The sequence below is a fragment of the Topomyia yanbarensis genome, chromosome 2, assembly GCF_030247195.1.
Source record: "Topomyia yanbarensis strain Yona2022 chromosome 2, ASM3024719v1, whole genome shotgun sequence".
Taxonomy (NCBI): domain Eukaryota; kingdom Metazoa; phylum Arthropoda; class Insecta; order Diptera; family Culicidae; genus Topomyia; species Topomyia yanbarensis.
This window is the reverse complement of record NC_080671.1, coordinates 217,095,559-217,114,880: the sequence shown is the minus strand read 5'-3', so window position 1 is coordinate 217,114,880 and position 19,322 is coordinate 217,095,559. Positions and strand designations below refer to the sequence as shown.

General features: G+C 43.1%; 1 protein-coding gene across 1 annotated transcript; it reads left to right on the top strand.

The window, feature by feature from the left end:
- Nucleotides 1–9,444: 9,444 nt before the first annotated feature.
- On the top strand, nt 9,445–10,761 carry LOC131680065 (uncharacterized). Its single transcript, XM_058960789.1, has 2 exons — nt 9,445–9,637; nt 10,349–10,761. Exons 1-2 carry the CDS (start codon nt 9,445–9,447, stop codon nt 10,759–10,761), a joined length of 606 nt encoding a protein of 201 aa, XP_058816772.1.
- Nucleotides 10,762–19,322: the final 8,561 nt, after the last annotated feature.

The following is a 19,322-nucleotide window of genomic DNA, read 5'->3' as shown; positions in this document are numbered from 1 at the left end:
CAACTTCTTTGAATATTGTATGTTTTTGAAGATTTAGTAATAACCAAAATTTTCCAGAAACTTTATCATAGAAAAAATGTAAAAATAAATTATTTCGAATATTTTTTTAAATGTCATATAGCGCCATCTACATAGGTTGTAGAGTATAAGTAACTTTAGTATATATATTTAACATATCAAAACAAATAACTTTACCGAAGAAAACTTTTTGATAGGACGTCTGTGTCAAAAGATAGAACTGATCTAGATCAGTTTCTACTTATTTAGATCAAAACCAAAGTTGTCAAAATAATGTTTATTTTTATTTACGATACTTTGCTGAACACACCAATCGTCCAAGCCACATATCTAGGGCGCTAGAGGTTTTGAGCGTCGAAAATAGCATTCTGCCCCACTGTACGACGGGACATCGGGGACGATACTCCAAGACAACGCGTTGCAACGGTTCGGCGAACAGGTTCCAGCAAGCAGGCATAGCGGGAGAAGCTGCGAACGTAAGAACCAATTTAAATAATGATGCCAACATTAGTCAAGGGACTACCATTCCAGCATTCAGCTCTCCGTTCATGCAAGGTCAAGGTAGAGGTAGAGGCCCCGTGGTGGTGGAGGAACGCTACGTGGGAAGCTGAGCTGCAAGCAACCGGGCGGGTCATAGGTGGTGGATAATGCTTAATCGCGATAGCAACTAGTTGTGATTCGCGACCCGAACCAGCAGCGGGGGCTGACTGCGGGTGTGGTAGGACGAGGTAGTGGGCCCTATACGTTCTAGGCCTAAATACCACATGCCCTAAAGCAGCCCTGACAAGGCGAGCCAGCGCCGCCTTTAAATAAGCGCTTAGCCCAAATCCCTCTCCTCCCGTTATCCTTCCTTCCTTCTGCGGCTGTTCGCACATCTAAATATGGAAGCTGTTCTTCAATGTCAGCTTCTTTCACCGAACAGCCTAGATAAGCCGTGTAGTGTCGGTAGTGGTTGTTTCAACCGACTAAGAATTACACTACGGACTACCTGTTTCAGTGGTAAAAATCTACCAAACAGGGAACCCCAATTCCATAGTGTCATGCGACCCGTGCTATGGGTAAAATTGTTGAGGGGGTTTAAAACATTCTCAATGGCGAACGGAGCCTGGGAAGAGTCGGGCGAACTCCCCAGTATGCTGCATTACGCAGCGGAACGTTCACTCTACACACCGATTTTTTTTTTGCACCGATGATCCACTTAATTTTGCCGAATTTTTGTTGGCTGGGGGTTTGCTGAGACTCTCGGCTGATGGTAGTTCGGTGAAGTTTTGTTGAGTTTCGATTATCAAATTTCGATGTGTACAGATAAACCTGCCCAGAGGCCGTGTGGTATCCGGCCTAGAATTGAGCCACTGGAGTCCTGCTCCCATGTCGTAGGAGGCGACTGAAAGTAGGAGACCCTAAGTCAAGCTGTAGTTCCATGCCGAGGACTTAATGACTGGAGGGTCTAAAATATGCCAGTCGCGCACGGAGCGTTTTGGGTTTTGCCCTTGCTGTGTTATGCGAATCTCTGACACAGTGGACCATTATTTTCTTCGCAAATCGTGGGAATCAAATGATCATGTCCCATTTAAACCTGATATGGCTCGCTAAATGCGTTAACATCCCAACTCGCTTGGTGTCCTCTAGTTGTTGTGCAATTTGTGTTGAAGATGAAATGTACAGTTCTCTAATCAACAATGGTTAGAATAGCACAAGTCAATCTCCAACATAAACGTACAGCAACTATGAATTTATCTCGACTCATGCAGGAAGGTAAAGCTTCCATAGCATTGGTTCAAGAACCGTATTTCCATAAAGGAAACTTCTATTTTGGAAAGTTACTTAACACTGCCTTCATTGCTTACAACAAGACAGGCATGACTAACCCACGTGAAATGCCTCGTGCTTGCATTCTTGCAAATAAGGCTATTGACGCGTGTCTCATATCGGAGCTCACAACTCGCGATATCTGTGTTGTCACAGTTACATTGACTGTCGGAAACGTAGACAAAAAATATATATATTGTTCAGCATACCTACCGCATAACGAATCATCTCCTTCTGATGATTTCAAAAGCGTTGTAGCATATTGTAGCAGAAATGGGCTTCCGCTCATTATCGGCAGTGATGCGAATGCTCATCACATCATTTGGGGCAGCTCAGACATCAATCTGAGAGGCTCTGAACTGATGGAGTACATAAGTAGTACAAATCTCCATATTCTGAATGTGGGAAACCGACCAACTTTTGCGAGATCTGGAAGGGAGGAGGTGTTAGACATAACACTTTGCTCTGATAGAATTTTGCATGAACTGGGAAATTGGCAGGTTCCAAATGAAACTGAACCGTCTCTATCCGATCATAAATATATATTTTTCGATCATTTTGATGTCACCTTCAATGTGGTGACATATCGTAATCCTAAGTCTACAAACTGGGACCTCTTTTTGGAAAACTTAGCGACTAAATTTCATGGATATTTTCCAACAATTAGTCAACTAGACGACTTAGATGACGTCGTGGATACGACAAACTCATTCATATTAGCATCCTACGAAGAAGCTTGTCCACTTCGTACTGTTAAATCGACTAGGGGAACCCCTTGGTGGAGGGCTGAGCTTGAAAGAATGAAGAAAGTTATGAGAAGAGCATGGAACCGGCGTCAGCGTGATGACTCCAGGGCTTTCAGGTCAGCTCGTAGTGCATATAAGAAATGTCTTAGATCTGCAGAACGGGCTGGCTGGCAAAGTCTATGCACTAATGTCTCTAGTCTGAACGAGGATAGCAGATTAAATAAAATTCTCTCCAAATCGAATGATTTTCAGATGAACTCCTTGGAAACCAGAGATGGTGTTTATGTGACGGACGAAAAAGATGTTCTTAATTGTCTCTTCGACACACACTTTCCAGGTTGTATCGATCCGGAGTTGAACAATGTTCACAGATCTCATTCTGGTGATTCGGACTCGTGGGCGTTAGCACGCACATTGGTTTCCACTGAATCGGTCAAGTGGGCGGTTGACAGCTTTGCTCCATACAAATCACCCGGAAAAGATGGAATACTTCCCGTGCTACTGCAAAAGGGATTTGATATTCTTAAACATGTCTTGAAAAAGATTTTGCTTTCCAGTCTTGCTACCGGGTATATCCCGAAAGCATGGCGAGAAATAACTGTTAGATTTATTCCCAAAGGGGGGCGCTCAAGCTATGAAGAAGCCAAGAGTTTTAGGCCTATCAGCTTAAGTTCTTTTCTTCTGAAAGCTTTGGAACGGATAATCGATCATCACATCAGGAACGTTAGTTTAGTTGAATATCCACTGCACAAAATGCAACATGCATATCAGTGTGGGAAATCCACGATCACTTTGCTTCACGATGTTGTTTACAACATTGAGAAGGCCTTCTCGCTCAAGCAATGTAGCTTGGGTGTATTTCTAGATATTGAGGGTGCTTTTGACAATGTGTCCTTCCAGTCTATTCTGGAAGCTACGCACGGTCATGGGATACCTGCATGTATCTCAGGTTGGATAAACGCAATGCTTAGTAACCGCATACTTTGCTCGTCACTGCGACAGACTGAGATACGGAAGTTGAGTATTTGCGGTTGTCCTCAGGGCGGCGTTCTGTCACCTTTGTTATGGAACTTAGTAGCTGACGGCTTGTTGAAGAAACTCAATGAGCTTGGATTTCCAACCTACGGGTTTGCTGACGATTACCAAATACTAATTACTGGATTTTGCATCGGAACAATCTTTGACTTAATGCAACAGGCATTAAGAGCTGTCGAACAGTGGTGTCGACAAGTTAAACTATCAGTTAACCCAAGCAAAACTTCAATGGTTCTTTTCACGAAGAAGCGAATAACAACCGGGGTTCGTCCCTTGCAGTTCTTTGATTCTGAGCTGCTGTGTGCAGATCAAGTCAAATACGTTGGAGTCATATTGGATTCCAAACTGAATTGGTCTGCTCACATTGAGTTCAGAGTCAAGAAAGCGTGCATGGCCTTCGGGCAGTGCAGACGAACTTTTGGAAAGACCTGGGGTCTCAAACCTAAATACATCTATTGGATTTACACGACAATTGTACGTCCAATACTGTCATACGGATGTCTTGTGTGGTGGCAGAGGGGAGAGGTGGTGACAGTCCAGTCAAAGCTAAACCATCTGCAAAGAATGGCGCTCATGGCGTTGACTGGTGCTTTCACCACGACTCCGACTGCTGCTCTTGAGGCACTTCTAAACATCAAACCATTACACATACACTTAAAACAAGAAGCACTATCATGTGCATACAGACTGCAGGTTACTGGGCTTTGGAACAGTAATCATGTTGATCTTGCTACCAGCATACACGATTGTGGTCACAAATGGTTACATGGGGTGAAGATATTCTTGCTCCCAGCGATATTACACTCACTTGTAGTTTTTCTTACAGGACATTCCATGTGAAGATTCCCTCTCGAGAGGAGTGGTTGTCTGGCTTTATGGAAAGACAACAACAAACGCAAGTGGTTTGCTACACTGACGGTTCTCTGATGGAGGGACGTGCTGGTGCTGGTGTCTACTGTCGTGAAATGAGATTGGAACAATCTCACTCACTAGGTAGATACTGTACTGTATTCCAAGCAGAAATCTTTGCGATTATGTGCGGGGTTCAATCGGCCCTTCAACTGAGTTTATCCGGCAGAGTTATAAACTTCTGCTCCGATAGTCAGGCTGCAATCAAGGCCCTTAGCTCAGACAAATCCCGGTCCAAGCTAGTGATCGCGTGCCGAACCCAAATCGAAGAACTAAGCATTGTCAACACTATCTACCTTGTCTGGGTGCCCGGACATTGCGGTATTACTGGAAATGAATGGGCTGACAAATTGGCCAGGGCAGGTTCAGCGATTGACTTCGTTGGTCCTGAGCCCGCGCTGCCAATTTCGACAAGTTGGATAAGGGAAAAAATACGGTCCTGGGCTTCGTCCGAGCACCGCAATTATTGGAGAAATCTACAAACGTGTCGCCAAACAAAGGCGTTTCTAGAACAACCATGCCCAGTGGTTTCGAAAAATCTCTTACATTTTTCAAAGCTCGACTGCGGCATGCTGACCAGGGCTTTAACCGGCCACTGCAAACTCAATTATCACATGGCAACTATTCAGCGCGCTGAGTCTTTTTCATGTGATCTTTGTGAATCCGACTACGGAACCTCATATCATCTGATATGCAACTGTCCAGCGGTAGCGCAATTGCGATTTCGGGTCTTCAGCCGTCCTTATATAGACGAAACCATGTTTGGTCGACTGAAACTCAGAGACATACTAAAGTTTCTTGTCCAATGTGGTAAAGAGCTTTAGGCTTATTCGCAGGCAAGTTGAACTACTTGTGAGTTTAACTTACCTGTTGTTTATTTTTGTTTTGTGCTGTTATTTTTCCCACCCTTCCAATTCTACTTCCCCACACCTCCTTGTCCTTTCCTTCCGCTCAGGAAATGATGAAACACACGGCAAGGCACAAATCCCCGACTATGTACGGGGAACGTGCCATTTGAGCCAATATATTCTGATTCCTGATTCCACATATCTAGGGCGCTAGAGGTTTTGAGCGTCGAAAATAGCATTCTGCCCCACTGTACGACGGGACATCGGGGACGATACTCCAAGACAACGCGTTGCAACGGTTCGGCGAACAGGTTCCAGCAAGCAGGCATAGCGGGAGAAGCTGCGAACGTAAGAACCAATTTAAATAATGATGCCAACATTAGTCAAGGGACTACCATTCCAGCATTCAGCTCTCCGTTCATGCAAGGTCAAGGTAGAGGTAAGTCATTGCAAGAGATATCCGGCACCCAATCACTCCGACTCAACGGTGAGCAAGAAATATCGCGAACATCAGGGTACACACCACCTCCTAATCCGCAGGAGTATAGCAGAAACACAGTACATAGGTCAACCGTTTTCGAATCAAATGAAGCAGACATCAATCGCAGAACAGAATTTGGGGCATGACGACGGCAGCAACGTAATTCAACTCATCATTTCAACGAGCAGCCTCGGGAAAGATGCCCAGATATACGAAACGAATACAACCAACTGCGAGATGATTTGCTGGGGCATTTGCTGCGTCGGGATACAGGACCATCGAATGAACGTGTCGATGACAGGCGAATTCTTAAGGCGGTACACAACTGGCCTTTTAAATTTCGGGGAGAAAAAGACACAACGTCATTAAATATATTTCTCAACCGGGTGGAGACGTTCGCGAGATCCGAAGGCATGAGCGACGATATTTTGCTAACATCCATCAAGCATTTGCTACAAGAAGATGCGCTGAATTGGTATGCGCGAGCAATGGAACAACGAATACTGGGTTCCTGGGAGGCTTTCAAAAGAGAGAGTCGGAAAGAATTTCTACCGAGCGGTTACGCACAAATTCTACGATTATAAGCATGTTTTCGCTTTCAGGGTCAAACTGAGACCTTCGCGAAATACTTCCGGGATATCTCGGCGTTATTTAGATTCGTGGCGCCGCCCATGGAGGATGAAGAAACGTTCTGCTTTGTAAAAAAGAACATGAATGCAGATTACGCCGCAATTGTCACCGCAGCGCGACCACGCTCACTGCAAGATATGGTCGAGGTCTGCACCAGCTACGACGAAACAAGGATGTTGTTGGGCCGATAACGACGGATACCGATTCCGCATAGTGCACTTCTGGATCCAAATTTCGAAACGCCAGTGTCTCCACACAGGCCCACTGCTCCACCACAACAACGATTCGGAAGGGTACATGCCATGGAGATGGAAGCAAACTACCTAGACACTTATACGTCAACGCGAGTATTCCTATCAAACTGAAACATTAAAGCAAGAGGAAAATGAAGAATGGCAGCTGAAGATCGACCAGTTGACGGAACAAGTCAACGCCATGAAAATGCAGCTAGGCGAACGGAATAGGTTGAAGTCGACAACGACGCAGAACTCGCAGAGGTAAAACCTGTCCAGTCGGTATCAACAAGGCACGCATCCACAAGTGCAGCATACTCAACACGAACAGCAGTTGCCGGAGGAACAACAAAGCTTCCGGCACTAATACGATGCAGGGCGAAAGCTTGAACCGAACGCACAGCCACGAGTACAGCCGCAGCAGCCCAGAGAGGAGTGGCAGGATCACCGTCGTCTAGTGATGCTATGCTGGAATTGCGACGATGAAGGACATCGGTTTATGGATTGCCTCAGGTGGGGACGGAAAGGGTACTCGCTACGCAGCTGCTTCACGTGCCGAACGGACGCGGGAAACGCAAGGGCGGGGAATCTTCAACAGGGGGAAAGATGATTCTTCGCAGCAACTTGAGAATCCCTCAGACATTCCCGAATTTCGACACATTAGTTCACTCATAATCAACATGGAAAAGGTTTACAGACCGCACGCAGTGATTAGTGTATTAGGGTGAAATATAACCGCACTATTGGACAGCGAAGCAAATTGCTCACTGTTGAGAGGAAAATACATTAAGATGGTCGATGAGTTAGAATTACGCACAGGCACGGTGGACGGTGGCATAACGACCGCCGATGGTACGAACCATAAGATAAACCACTTCCCTCGATTGCCGATTGTGTACAACAATCGTAATGAGACTATTCCTGTTCTACTGGTGCCAACGATACCAGACTGCGTTATTTTTGGGATGAACTTTTGGGACAAGTTTGGGGTCAAGACTGTGTGCTGTGCATTAGAAGCGTCAGTAAGTGAGTCGGAAGTTCAAGACGATGAGCCGAGGAAACAATTGACTCCAGAGCAGGACCATCTGCTCCAGCGAGTGGTCGCTAATGTTTCCAAAAGCGGAGGCACAAAAACTGGGAAGAACAGCAATATATGAACATCGTATAGACGTCGGAAACGCACCACCACGTAAGTAACGGTACTACACGATGTCCCAATAGGTTTTGGAGGAGGTGAACCGAGAGACCGACCGCATGATAGCGACGTAATAGAGGAATAGGTAATAGAGAACATATACGTTTGCTAGAGGAGGTCGCGAACAGACTACGGAAAGCCAACTTGACAATCTCGACGGACAAGTCGAAGTTCTGTCGCCAGCAGATAAAGTATCTGGGATATAGGTTGAACGAGAACGGTTGGAGAGTAGACGAGGAAAAAGTAGAAAGCATTGTTAAGTTTCCGATTCCATCCAGCAGAAAAGAAGTTCAACGATTCTTGGGTCTTTGCAACTGGTATAGGTGGTTCATTGAGGATTTCTCACGACTGGCGACGTCCATCACAGAGCTCACCAAGACAAAAGCGAAGTTCCGTTGGACGGTACAAGCAGAAGAAGCATTTTTAAAGCTGAAGGCGGCATTGGTATCAGCACCGGTGTTGGCGATGCCCGATTATAGCAGGCCATTTGCTGTAGCATGTGATGCTAGCGATGTCGCAATTGGAGCGGTGTCAACGCAAGAGTTTGAAGGAGATGAACATCCGATATGCTATTTCTCACAAAAGCTTTCATCATCAGAGAGTAAATATTCAACAACGGAACGGGAATGCTTGGCTGTTATCAGCGCGATTGTTTCGCGGGTACATTGAAGGCGTGCACTTCATAGTGTTTTGTAACCACGCTGCATTAAGCTATTTACGATCAATGAAAAACCCGACTGCACTCATGAGTCGTTGGCTGCTACGCTTGAACGGATACGATTTCGAAATAAAATATCGAAAGGGCAGTTGCAATGTCGTTCCAGATGCGCTTTCCCGTATAGCAGCGAGTATGGTGTTCTCGGCGGAGGAAGTCAAGGAACCGTGGTACGATAGCCTACGAGATCGGGTGATGAACAACGTGGACAAATTTCCGGATTTCCGAGTTGCGGGTAGTGAGCTCTGCAAGAATTGTTTGTGTAAAGACGAAACAGGTAACAGATCTCATAAATGGAAAAGGGGGGTACCTCGTAATGAGCGAAAAGAAATCATCAGAAGGTTCCATGATTCTCCGACGGCAGCGCACCTCGGTTTTCACAAAACCTGGCAAAAGATACAAACCCACTTCTACTGGCCGAAGATGCAAAACGAAATCAGCCACTATGCACAAAACTCTACGACATGCAAAGCAAGTAAGGCAGCAATCACGAGGATGATGCTGCAGATGGGCAATCAAAAGCCAGTTAGAGTCCCATGGGAATTGATCTCGATCGATTTTGTTGGTCCCTTCACTCGTTCAAAGCGCGGAAACACAGTTATGTTTGTTATTGTAGATTGGGTAACGAATTACGTAATCGTACATCCAATGCGTAGTGCAGACTCAGTGAAGATGACACAGTTCTTGGAGCGGGAAGTCTTCTTGAAGTTTTCACGGCCACGGATAGTGCTGTCGGATAACGGAAAGCAGATCGAATCAATGGTATTCACATCGCTGCTAGCGCGGCACAGAATTACGCACATGAAGACGTAATTCTATTGTCCAATGGTGAACAACGCTGAACGGGTCAATCGAGTTCTCGTGACGTGTATTCGAACTCTGCTGGAGGGAGATCATCGTGAATGGGACGAGCAACTTCCAGCGATCCCTGCAGCCATCAACAGCGCTAAGCACGACGTGACCGGTGTCAGTCCACACTGCGCAAATTTCGGACGAGATCTCATCCCAGGCAAAAGGGGCAAGTTGCTGGTTAACGGGGGGCTATTTGCCAACTCGGACGCGCTAATTGCCCTACAATTTGCCAGCAATTTGCTGGCAATTAGGGGGCTATTTTAAATGCAACATTTGGGCGATTTGCTGCCGTCATTTTTTTGCCGCTCTACCCGCCCTTAAATCGCCCCCAAATCGCCCAGGGAACGCGCCATTTAATCGCCCTTAACTGCCTGATATGAAAATTAAAGATTATAATTATTTTCGGATTCACTATCTACTCACATAAATTTATCAGTACACTAGGTAATCACCACCAGACTAAAGGAAGAATCGATGGTGAAATTCGTATTGCACACCAAAACTTACCACAATCTGACTTTCATTTAGACTTTAGGTCAGAGATCTTGTTCCACTATACTTACACACGATTACTCAATTTCCCACATTCGTTGGCCAAATTAAGTGCACTAAACAAACAAAATACAAGCGGGAACACGCCAATTGTTTAAAAAAAACAATTTTAAACTTAAGCCAAACATGAACCGCCATGTTTGAAAAACGCAAAAAACAACCAAGTCCATTTCAGCCGCCAGAACATTTGTCTAAGTATTGAAATTGCCTTTAAATCGCATTCGCAAATTGCATTTGTTCCTAGGGGCAATTAGCACAGGCGAGTTGAGTCAAACGACAAACTTTTTAAATCGCCTGACCATGTTCGTCCGCATTTTTTTGACAGGGATACTGCACACGGATTTGTACGCTCAGCAGAAACTCGACGCTTCATACGATCCGAAGGTAGCTCTGGACATGCGCTTATCCAAAATCCAACGAATACAACAATTAATCGTGAAACGCATCCAGAATAATCACGAGAAGGCGAAGCTGCGTTATAATCTACGGAAAATGGCTGTATCCTTCAAGATCGGACATCTAGTATGGCGTAAATCGGTTGGGCAATCGTCGAAAGTAGACAATGTAAATCAGAAGCTTGATCCGAAGTTTGTTCCAGCATTGGTAAAGGATATACTGGAAGTAAATTTGTATCTACTCGAGGATATTACTACGGGAAAGCATACCATGCGGAAGACATCAAATCCGATTAGAGAAAATAAACACAGCTATGTCCACATGTCAGCCTGTCAACAATGAGTTTTATGATCCAGAAACACCGTTTGCCGATCGGGATAAATCGTGCTCGGTCAAGGTATGGCGAGCAATAACTTTATAAACTACCTCCCCACCTTGGCACAACAGCCCGCGTAAGTAGACTCGAGTAGCAATCCAGAAATGCCTAGGACAACTCGCTGGCATTATGGAAGCGGAGGACGAGAAGTGACTTCCAAATCGAAACACTACTTCGTACTTCGGGATGCCCAAAACTGCAGCTGCGTTCCCGTTAGAATCGCATCGAGAAGCAGTGAAGTAAAGCAAATCGGGACAACAGCGGCACTGAAACAGACCATGGTGAAGTGAAATCAAATTGACAAGCACCGCACGAGGATTTCTATCATAACGCAGCAAAGCACCAAAAGCCTACTAACAATCTGCCAACTGCTCTCACCACATGTAAACGTTACAATTCCCGAGACTAGAGAAATCAAATCCCCGGGACGAGGAAAACTGATGCAGTTATCTAGCCATGTCAGCAGGGTCAGACCCGCTAACCAAGAGCCCAAACTCACAAAACACCGTTTGACGATCGGGAGAAATCGTGCCAATGTTGAGATGAGGTGAGCCACAACTTAATAAACTACCTCCCCACCTTGACAACTAGCGGTTAGTCCAGCCACACAGGAGACGGAGGAAGAGGCAAAGCAGGGCCTACACAAGCTCGCCGTTTTCGGCACATGAGAAACTGATCGTCGTTCACGGGAGGAAAGCGAGGAAAGCAGAAAGTCGAGAGCAGGGATTAAACTTGCGGAGGGAGCCTCGGGAAAACCTTGCACCGTTGCAGAGGGCGGACCCCTCTGGGCTCCTACACACAACGAATGCTAGTCTCGGAGGCCAGCAGCTCCAAAGAAATTCGTCGAATCAAGTTGCAGACCTTATTAGTCAAGGCGCGAACGTGCTTACCGCTTTCGGAGCGTGAGAAACCGATTAGCAGGCGCAAGCGCGAGTGTCCTCGATTCGGGTGGAATCGTACCCCTCAAAGTAAAAAGCAGAAGGAAGAAGTCGAAACCGGACATAGACGTTAAGAAGTCATGAATAGAATCAATCATCACCTCAACCAAAAAAAAAACACGTTCAATGAGAGTATAATATTAGGCCAGAATGGGTATCCTCAAGAAACCCGCAAGATCATGCGAGTTCGGATTCGGGTCGGTCGTGTCTAGAGTGGGGATCGCCATGAAAACTCGTACAAAAGCAACTCGATTCTGGGCGCGGTAAAACCCTAGCATGGACTCATGGCGATTCGGACGAGTAAATGCGTTCTTCCTACCCAGCACACCGGAAACACAAACCAAAAAAAGACTATCATATTTCAGCTTCTCGTTGTTTTGTTGGATCATCCTATTATTTAAGCAATAGGTTAAGATCTGTTTGAATGTTTTGCCGCAGTGAAAGGACAGGTTTTGAGAAGCTGGGACTACTAGAGATGGGTCAGAGACACATATCCAATTAAAGATGGTAAAAGATCGAAACAACTTTTACCAGAATATTATGCTGGTGTTTTCAGGATTTTAGTTATGTAGTCAATAAGGCCATGGAAATATTTAACAAGCAGCAAGCTTGTATTATTCAGTTATGTTAAAGTATAGTTTAGCAGAGCCGAAGGAGGTAACCACCAGGACCTTCTTTCTCGATCAAGTCCTGTCTCGGACAGACTTCTAATTGGAAGTGCTCCACAACGGCAATGTTATGTAACGTTTGTCATGAGAATCAATGTTCATGAACATATTATAATAGTCAAAACAAAGACATTATAGTTAGTTGATAGAAAACTCAGACATTCTAGCACTACGCAGCACTACGGCAGCACTATCTTGACGTCAACTTGCACCCGCATATCTCTCTGCACGAAGTCTACATCACTTTTGGCGGAAATCGCATGAGTAAAGTCTTTTTCACAAGGACAACCAAAACGCGAACAAGGCCAGTAAGCAAAGTCGCCATCGTGAGATTTCGGAAAAAGCGTCGTGTGGAACCGAGTGCGGAATTCACCAAGCAGAAGTAACTAAAAGGCTGCGAATCAGATCGAAAATCGTCGTACGATTTCTCAAGTCCGTAAACCGGGTAAATATACAAAAATTATTAGAATTTCGTTTAATGGTCCCAAATTTTCACACAAATCAGAAATCGCCGACCAACGCACGTGGTGAGTTTTGGCCCAAGAACCTCTCAGCTACGAAAGCCATATTGGAAACTTGCCATGGTTCATTCTAAATACGGATAGTAGATCGTGTAAATATGTGAAAATTCTTTGCTGAAACTGGAAATAATAATGCCAATTTTATGACAATTAGCAAGTGACACATCAAACGCACGTGATCATTTTAGCTTGATTGGATCCATTAGCGCAAGCTGCAATCAAGCAACACATTCTCTTGGTTCGCCACGGGAGTCTTATTCAGCCAAAATGCCAAGCCGAGGGACCTAGAAAGATTCAAACGGCACCCAGCACATGCTTACGAGGAAGACATCTTTGAAGATCAATAACGGGTCGGTACGATCGCCCATCTCGGAAAACAGCCCCGAAAAGGGTAAGTGCATCGTCGGACAGAGGCTAACTGGTCTTGCCTTCAGGGCCGTTTTCTCAGATTTGCCTGATCAGGAGGACGATTCATTGACGAATTAGTCGGACACCACGGAATCGAGGACGACAGTCAAGAAAGCAACTGTGCACCGGTAACAAGTTGACGTCACAAGAAGTCGAAGCCAAGGCTGTGGTGTGACGCATGGTGGTGATGAAGAGCACGGGTAGGAGGAAACCCGGAATGGCATGCTAAGGCACGCGTGATGCGGATCCGTGAGTAGAAATAAGAGACAAAGCCAGTTAAGGATAGCCAAGAATGAGGGCCAGTGATTAGTGCAGAATAGGAGATATTTAGGGTAGTCAGCCGTGAACAAATGTCATGATGCAAAATATTTCTTAGTTTAAACACATAACAGTATTTGAGGATATTCTTGGTTTGTGATTTGATCCATGCTAGTCGGTGCTGCCTTCGCGGTCCTTTCACATCGCTGGCAAACCTATTACAAGGTTACTTACATTTTGTGTAATTATGATGAATCTATAAAACGTAGATATGAAAGATCATAATGTCATTAAGAAATAATATATTTCCATGGAAATTTCGCAACAATCTAAAGAAGTGTATGACATGCTATGGTTGAAGTGTGAACAATTTTCATTAGGTCCTTCAGCATCATAGAAGTCTAACACATTGGAAAATTTTATAAAACCCATTTTCATACAACTACCCGAATTTTTATCAAAAGTCCACGTGGACATCGTGCAGGAATTGTCCACGCTTGTCCACAGAATGGGAGGAGGGGGTCAACAACGAAGGTTTTTTTGTCCACGTGGTATATGAACGGCCCCAAAGCGAGGCCAAAACCACCTAGTCTCGCGGATTATGAGCAGCTTTCCGCCGTTTCGACTCCTTGGACTCGACTATGCGGCCAAGCCGCATTACACTACCTTCGCCATACACGTCACTTTCTCATACTCTATACCGCTGTTAGTAAGGTTAACAGGCACAATTTATTTTTTCAGTTTAAACTATATTAAAACTTCCCCCATCTTTTTATTGATTGTTATAAAATAGGCCGTTTAGAACCATTTCCAAACCAAAATAACCTACGTTTCGAAAAAAGCCGCTATTCGGAACTTTTACCTTAAAGTGTACATATTCTTTGACTTTGCAAGGTTTCTGTAACTGACAGTTTTACGACCTGCTCATAAATGAAATATAAATAGTCAAAAGCCTTTGAAACTAAATCTTTTAGTGTAAGTTACCTATCCACACGATTCACTATTATTCGAATATGTACCAATATATTTGATAGACCGAATTATTGACAATGTCACTCCGTTTGTTTCTAATATTGCATACCTGCATTTTTTTTAAATATTTTTTTTTTATTTATTGAGTGTTTGAATATTTCAATTTAATAGTTTTTTGAAGCGAAAAAAAATTAACAAGCGAAAAATCAAAAATTTGCACGGGGCAATTGTGAAAGCATTTAATGAATTTGCATAATTTATTTCTTCCAATATATGTGTCATACATACACACAGAAAAAAAATATTGGTAAAAGTAAGAGTGTTCCGCTCTTAGCAAAAAACAACCAACGCCTACTGTCAGATTGAAAGTAAAACTTTTAAATAAATCAAAAATGACAATCAAAATAAAAGATTTCCTTTTAAGCTAATGAAGATTGGTAATCAAAATAAAAGTATTATATTCAAACTAAGAGTATGCGTTAGTTGTTTTTTGCTAAGAGTGAAAAACTCTTATTTTTACTAACATTTTTTTCTGTGTGTAGCATTAGTATACTAGATAGTTTATAGACACATCTATGCGTAGTTCAAATTGTTAGTTTATACTCTTTTCGTGGCACTTATTTTCACTATTTGTCACATGCAGTACGAATGCTTCAAAAATAACGAGTTTAGAAGAAAATGTATTTCGAATGGAAAGTGAACTGTATTTATGGAAAGTGATAACTTTTTCTTTGTCACTAACATTTTGACAGAAAAGTGAATACATCGAGGTGACCTTAGATGATTTCAAAATTTTAATGTGATGTTAGCCCTACTCCACTGGTGACAGATTGTGATGATTGTCACCTTACGTGATACCAAATATTCAAAAGTGATAATCACCCAATGATAATCACCTTACGTGATTCCACCCCTGATGATAATCGAAGTGATCACCTTACACGAATACGAAAAACTACCAAAAGTTGAGCTCTTTTGACTCAATCTCGAGGTATCGTGGAATAAGGTAAAATAAGGTAAACCGTATTGAAGGTAGTTTCCCTTTAACCACGGCAAAAATCATAACTCATTGACAAGTTTTTTTTACTCAACTTTGAGTTAAATAAGTCTAAATTTAAATTGAATCTACCTAATTTTGATTATACCTTAAACAACTCAAAAGTACCTTATTCCATGGAAGGCATCGACTGAGTCGAATCTCTCTCTTTGTTTTTAACAACACTAATAAGTGCGAAAGCGACGCAAGACTCAAAACTACCTAAATTTAAGTTAAAAGAAATTATTCTGCGGGTTGTTTTACTTTTCCGTGTAGGTGATTTCCAAAAGTAGGGTGATCACCACCTTGTCACCACAAGGTAATAATCACTTATCACCCGAGGATTTCTTTATCAAGTTGGAATTGATGTAAGGAAGTGTGTTAATGGACTCAATGGTACATCTAATACCACTAAAACGGGATCTGTAAGCGTTAGTAATACATATATTGTTGAAAATATAATTCCAGGTTGAACGGCTGATGGTGTGGGTTGGTGCAGGGCCTGTGCCTTCCGATTGGCATGATTCTACTTGGTTTGTGTGTCTTCATGACTATATGGTGGCTGTGTATTTCTACTACGTCAGTTGATAAACAGTGGGGGATCCTATTGGTTGTCGGTTTTTTACCTTTGCTGTGTATGTTTTAGAGAGCATTTTATTTGGAATTGGAATTTTCTTTGTTTTTAATGTAGAATACATTTAAGGTTTCAATATAGGGGTCCCGTTTCAAAATATCGGCTGCGGCGCCGCGTCAGATTTTGAACGTTAATAACTTTTATCATACTTAACAGAATGATTTGATTTTTAGGCCAATTTGTTGCAAATATGTTCCTCTATGCTGTATTAAAATTTGAAGTATGTATAACATGTACTAATAACAAAAAAAATGTGTTTTGAAAAATCTTTCGAAAACGACTCGGAAAAGTGAAAATTTTCAGCCCATCCCGCACAGAGCCGTCGTTATGGTAGACCAACCGAACAATAAAATAATGAAAAGTTTATATATAGGTCCACTACATGTTTGTTCGTATGGTTATTCGCATTGGGTTGCTTGACGAGAGCACTTGGTGGGGGAAAGACGGCATATTCCTTTGGTTAGGCCATTAGAAGCCGGACGGAAAGGAAAGGCTCATGCACGGCACGAGAACGAGCGAGAAAGCGATAGTAGTGCATATTAGCGCGATTATATAAATATCTGTCGGTCGGTTTTTCTCATCATTCGTATTCGTTCAAGCACTAGCAAGCAGGCAGTCCGAAGAAAAGCAGTTGGCGATGACGACGGCGGAAAAAGTGCCCCAGCTACTGGTGACTCATCGCAACCCGATCAGGAACTGTCGCCCTGCAAGAATTTCGCCCCAACTAAAGGGCAACAGAGTAGGCTATCGTTCCAGCGTCTGGGTCGTGAGATTGTGCAGGACTGCAAAGTCGAGCTACGCTTACAAAGCTCAGTCGTAATGATGCCCCGAGAAGCCAACGATGCCTACTTGGTCGGTTTGTTCGAGAATGCAAAATAGTGCTTTCTAGCTCACCGTGTCCGCGGGGAGTGCATCTGAATTATGCTCCCGCAATAAAACAATAAACGGTTCTTTACAGGACCAATTAATTGTGTTCTAATAAGAGTTAAACTGTAATTTACATTTTATGGTGTATAACAAATAATTTTCAGAAAGCAATATAAGAAATACGATGTGTGGAAAGAAAGAGAATTTAAATTATCCTCTCTCGCTCGTTTTCGTGCACTGCTTTTCCATTCCTTTCTGCTGCTACTACCATCATAACTAAAACGAATGTGCGTGTTCCCCCACCATCTCATGACCAGTGTTGCCACAATTGCATGTCGCTATTACAATTTGAATTATTTTATTGATCCTCTCTAGTATTGATAAAATATAGAACGTGCAAAGTACACTAGTCGCATGCTTTTATTCGAACTTTTTGGCAGCCTCCGTTGATTAACTGCATAAATCGATTTGTTTGGTCAGCTCCTTGCTAGTAGCAAACTAAATAGCCTTTATCAGCGCTAACAAATAACACGAAAGAATTTAAATTTGTGAAAATCTTCTCCTTCCTTCTTTTCAAATCTGCAACATTCTTTGAAAATATTGTTGGAATGTTGTTATTGAAAAACTGAACATGCAAGTTTGCTAGCACTGGCCACTAGATTGAAGGCGATGGAAAGACAGAATATTCGTTTTGGTTATGCTAGTATTGGTAGCCGAACGGAAAGGAAAGGCACAGGAATGGCACGAAAACGAGCGGGAGAGCGATAGTAGTGCTTTCTCGTGTTTTCATATATGAATATTGGTCGGTCGGTTTTTCTCATCATTCGTATTCGTTGAAGCACTAGCAAGCAGCCAGTCCACCGGAGGAAAGCAGTTGGCGATGATGACGGTCCGCAAAAGTGCCCCAGCTACTGGTGGCCCATCGCAACCAACTGCCGATCAGGAACTGTCGCCATGCTAGTATTTCGCCCCAACTAAAGGGCAACGGAGCAACTAATCCGCTGGCTAACATTCCAGCGCCTGGTTCGTAAGGTTGTGTATTACTTCAAAGTCGAGCTACGCTTACAAAACTCAGCCGTAATGAAGCCAGTGCCTACTTGGTCGGTTTGTGGGAGTGGGCGTAAATTACAATAAAAGCAACGGTTCTTTTCAGGACCAATCAATTGTGTTCTAGTGAGAGTTAAACTGAAACTTTCATTTTAAGGTGTTCTCTTGTTTTCAACAAGCAACATAATACGTTGGGTGGAAAGAAGTAGCTTGCACACGGAACAAAAATTTAAATTATCCTCTCGCTCGTTTCGTGCACTGCTTTTCCATTCCTTTCTACTGTTATAAGTATTACCAAAACGAATGTGTTGTTGCATGTGTTTAAGATAAACGTTGAAGTCGCATGCTTCTATTCAAGCTTTTTGGCAGCCCCCGTGAACTAACTGCATTAAATGATTTTTTTGTGCAGCTCCGTGCTAGTAGCAAACAAAATGGCCCTACCAGTGTCTGATTCGTGAGATTGTGCCGGATTTCAAAGTCGAGCTAAGCTTATAAAGTTCAGCCGTAATGGTACCCGAAGAAGCCAGTCTTGTCGTTTTGTTCGAGGCTACAAAACAGTTCGCCAGGCACGTAACTATCATGCCAAAAATATCCAACGATCCAGCGCATCACCATCAACACCAACGCCGATACCAAAGGTTCTTTTCAGAATCACCATTATTACCATAGAGAATTATTTGAAAATTTCCCATTCAAACGTGATTCTGTTGAATATTATTAGATTTAAATTAACGTCTCGAATTGAAATCACGACGCTCCGGTTATATGACAGACATTACCCACCCATCTTTTTTTATTGTGACCACGACTAACGGTTTAATATAGACACCCCATTTCAATATTTCTGAAGGAACAGAAGGTCGAGTTTGGAAAGTTTGTAACTTTCATTGTACTTAACCAAATTACACAATGTTCGCACTAATGAATCAGAAATATGATCAGGAATCTTCTGTTAGATTTGTATGTATATTTATATCTATGTATAATTTACATGAATAAAGAAAAATTGATTTTCAGGAATCAATTATTATCTGTTCTTCCATTGGCCAGTACTACGCGACTTTCTCATGCTAACAATTAATTTCATCGTTAGCCATCTCCCTCACCAAGGCCAACAACGCCAACAAAACCGGTCCTTTTCAGGACCACCATCATTTTTGTAAAGAATAATTTGAAAT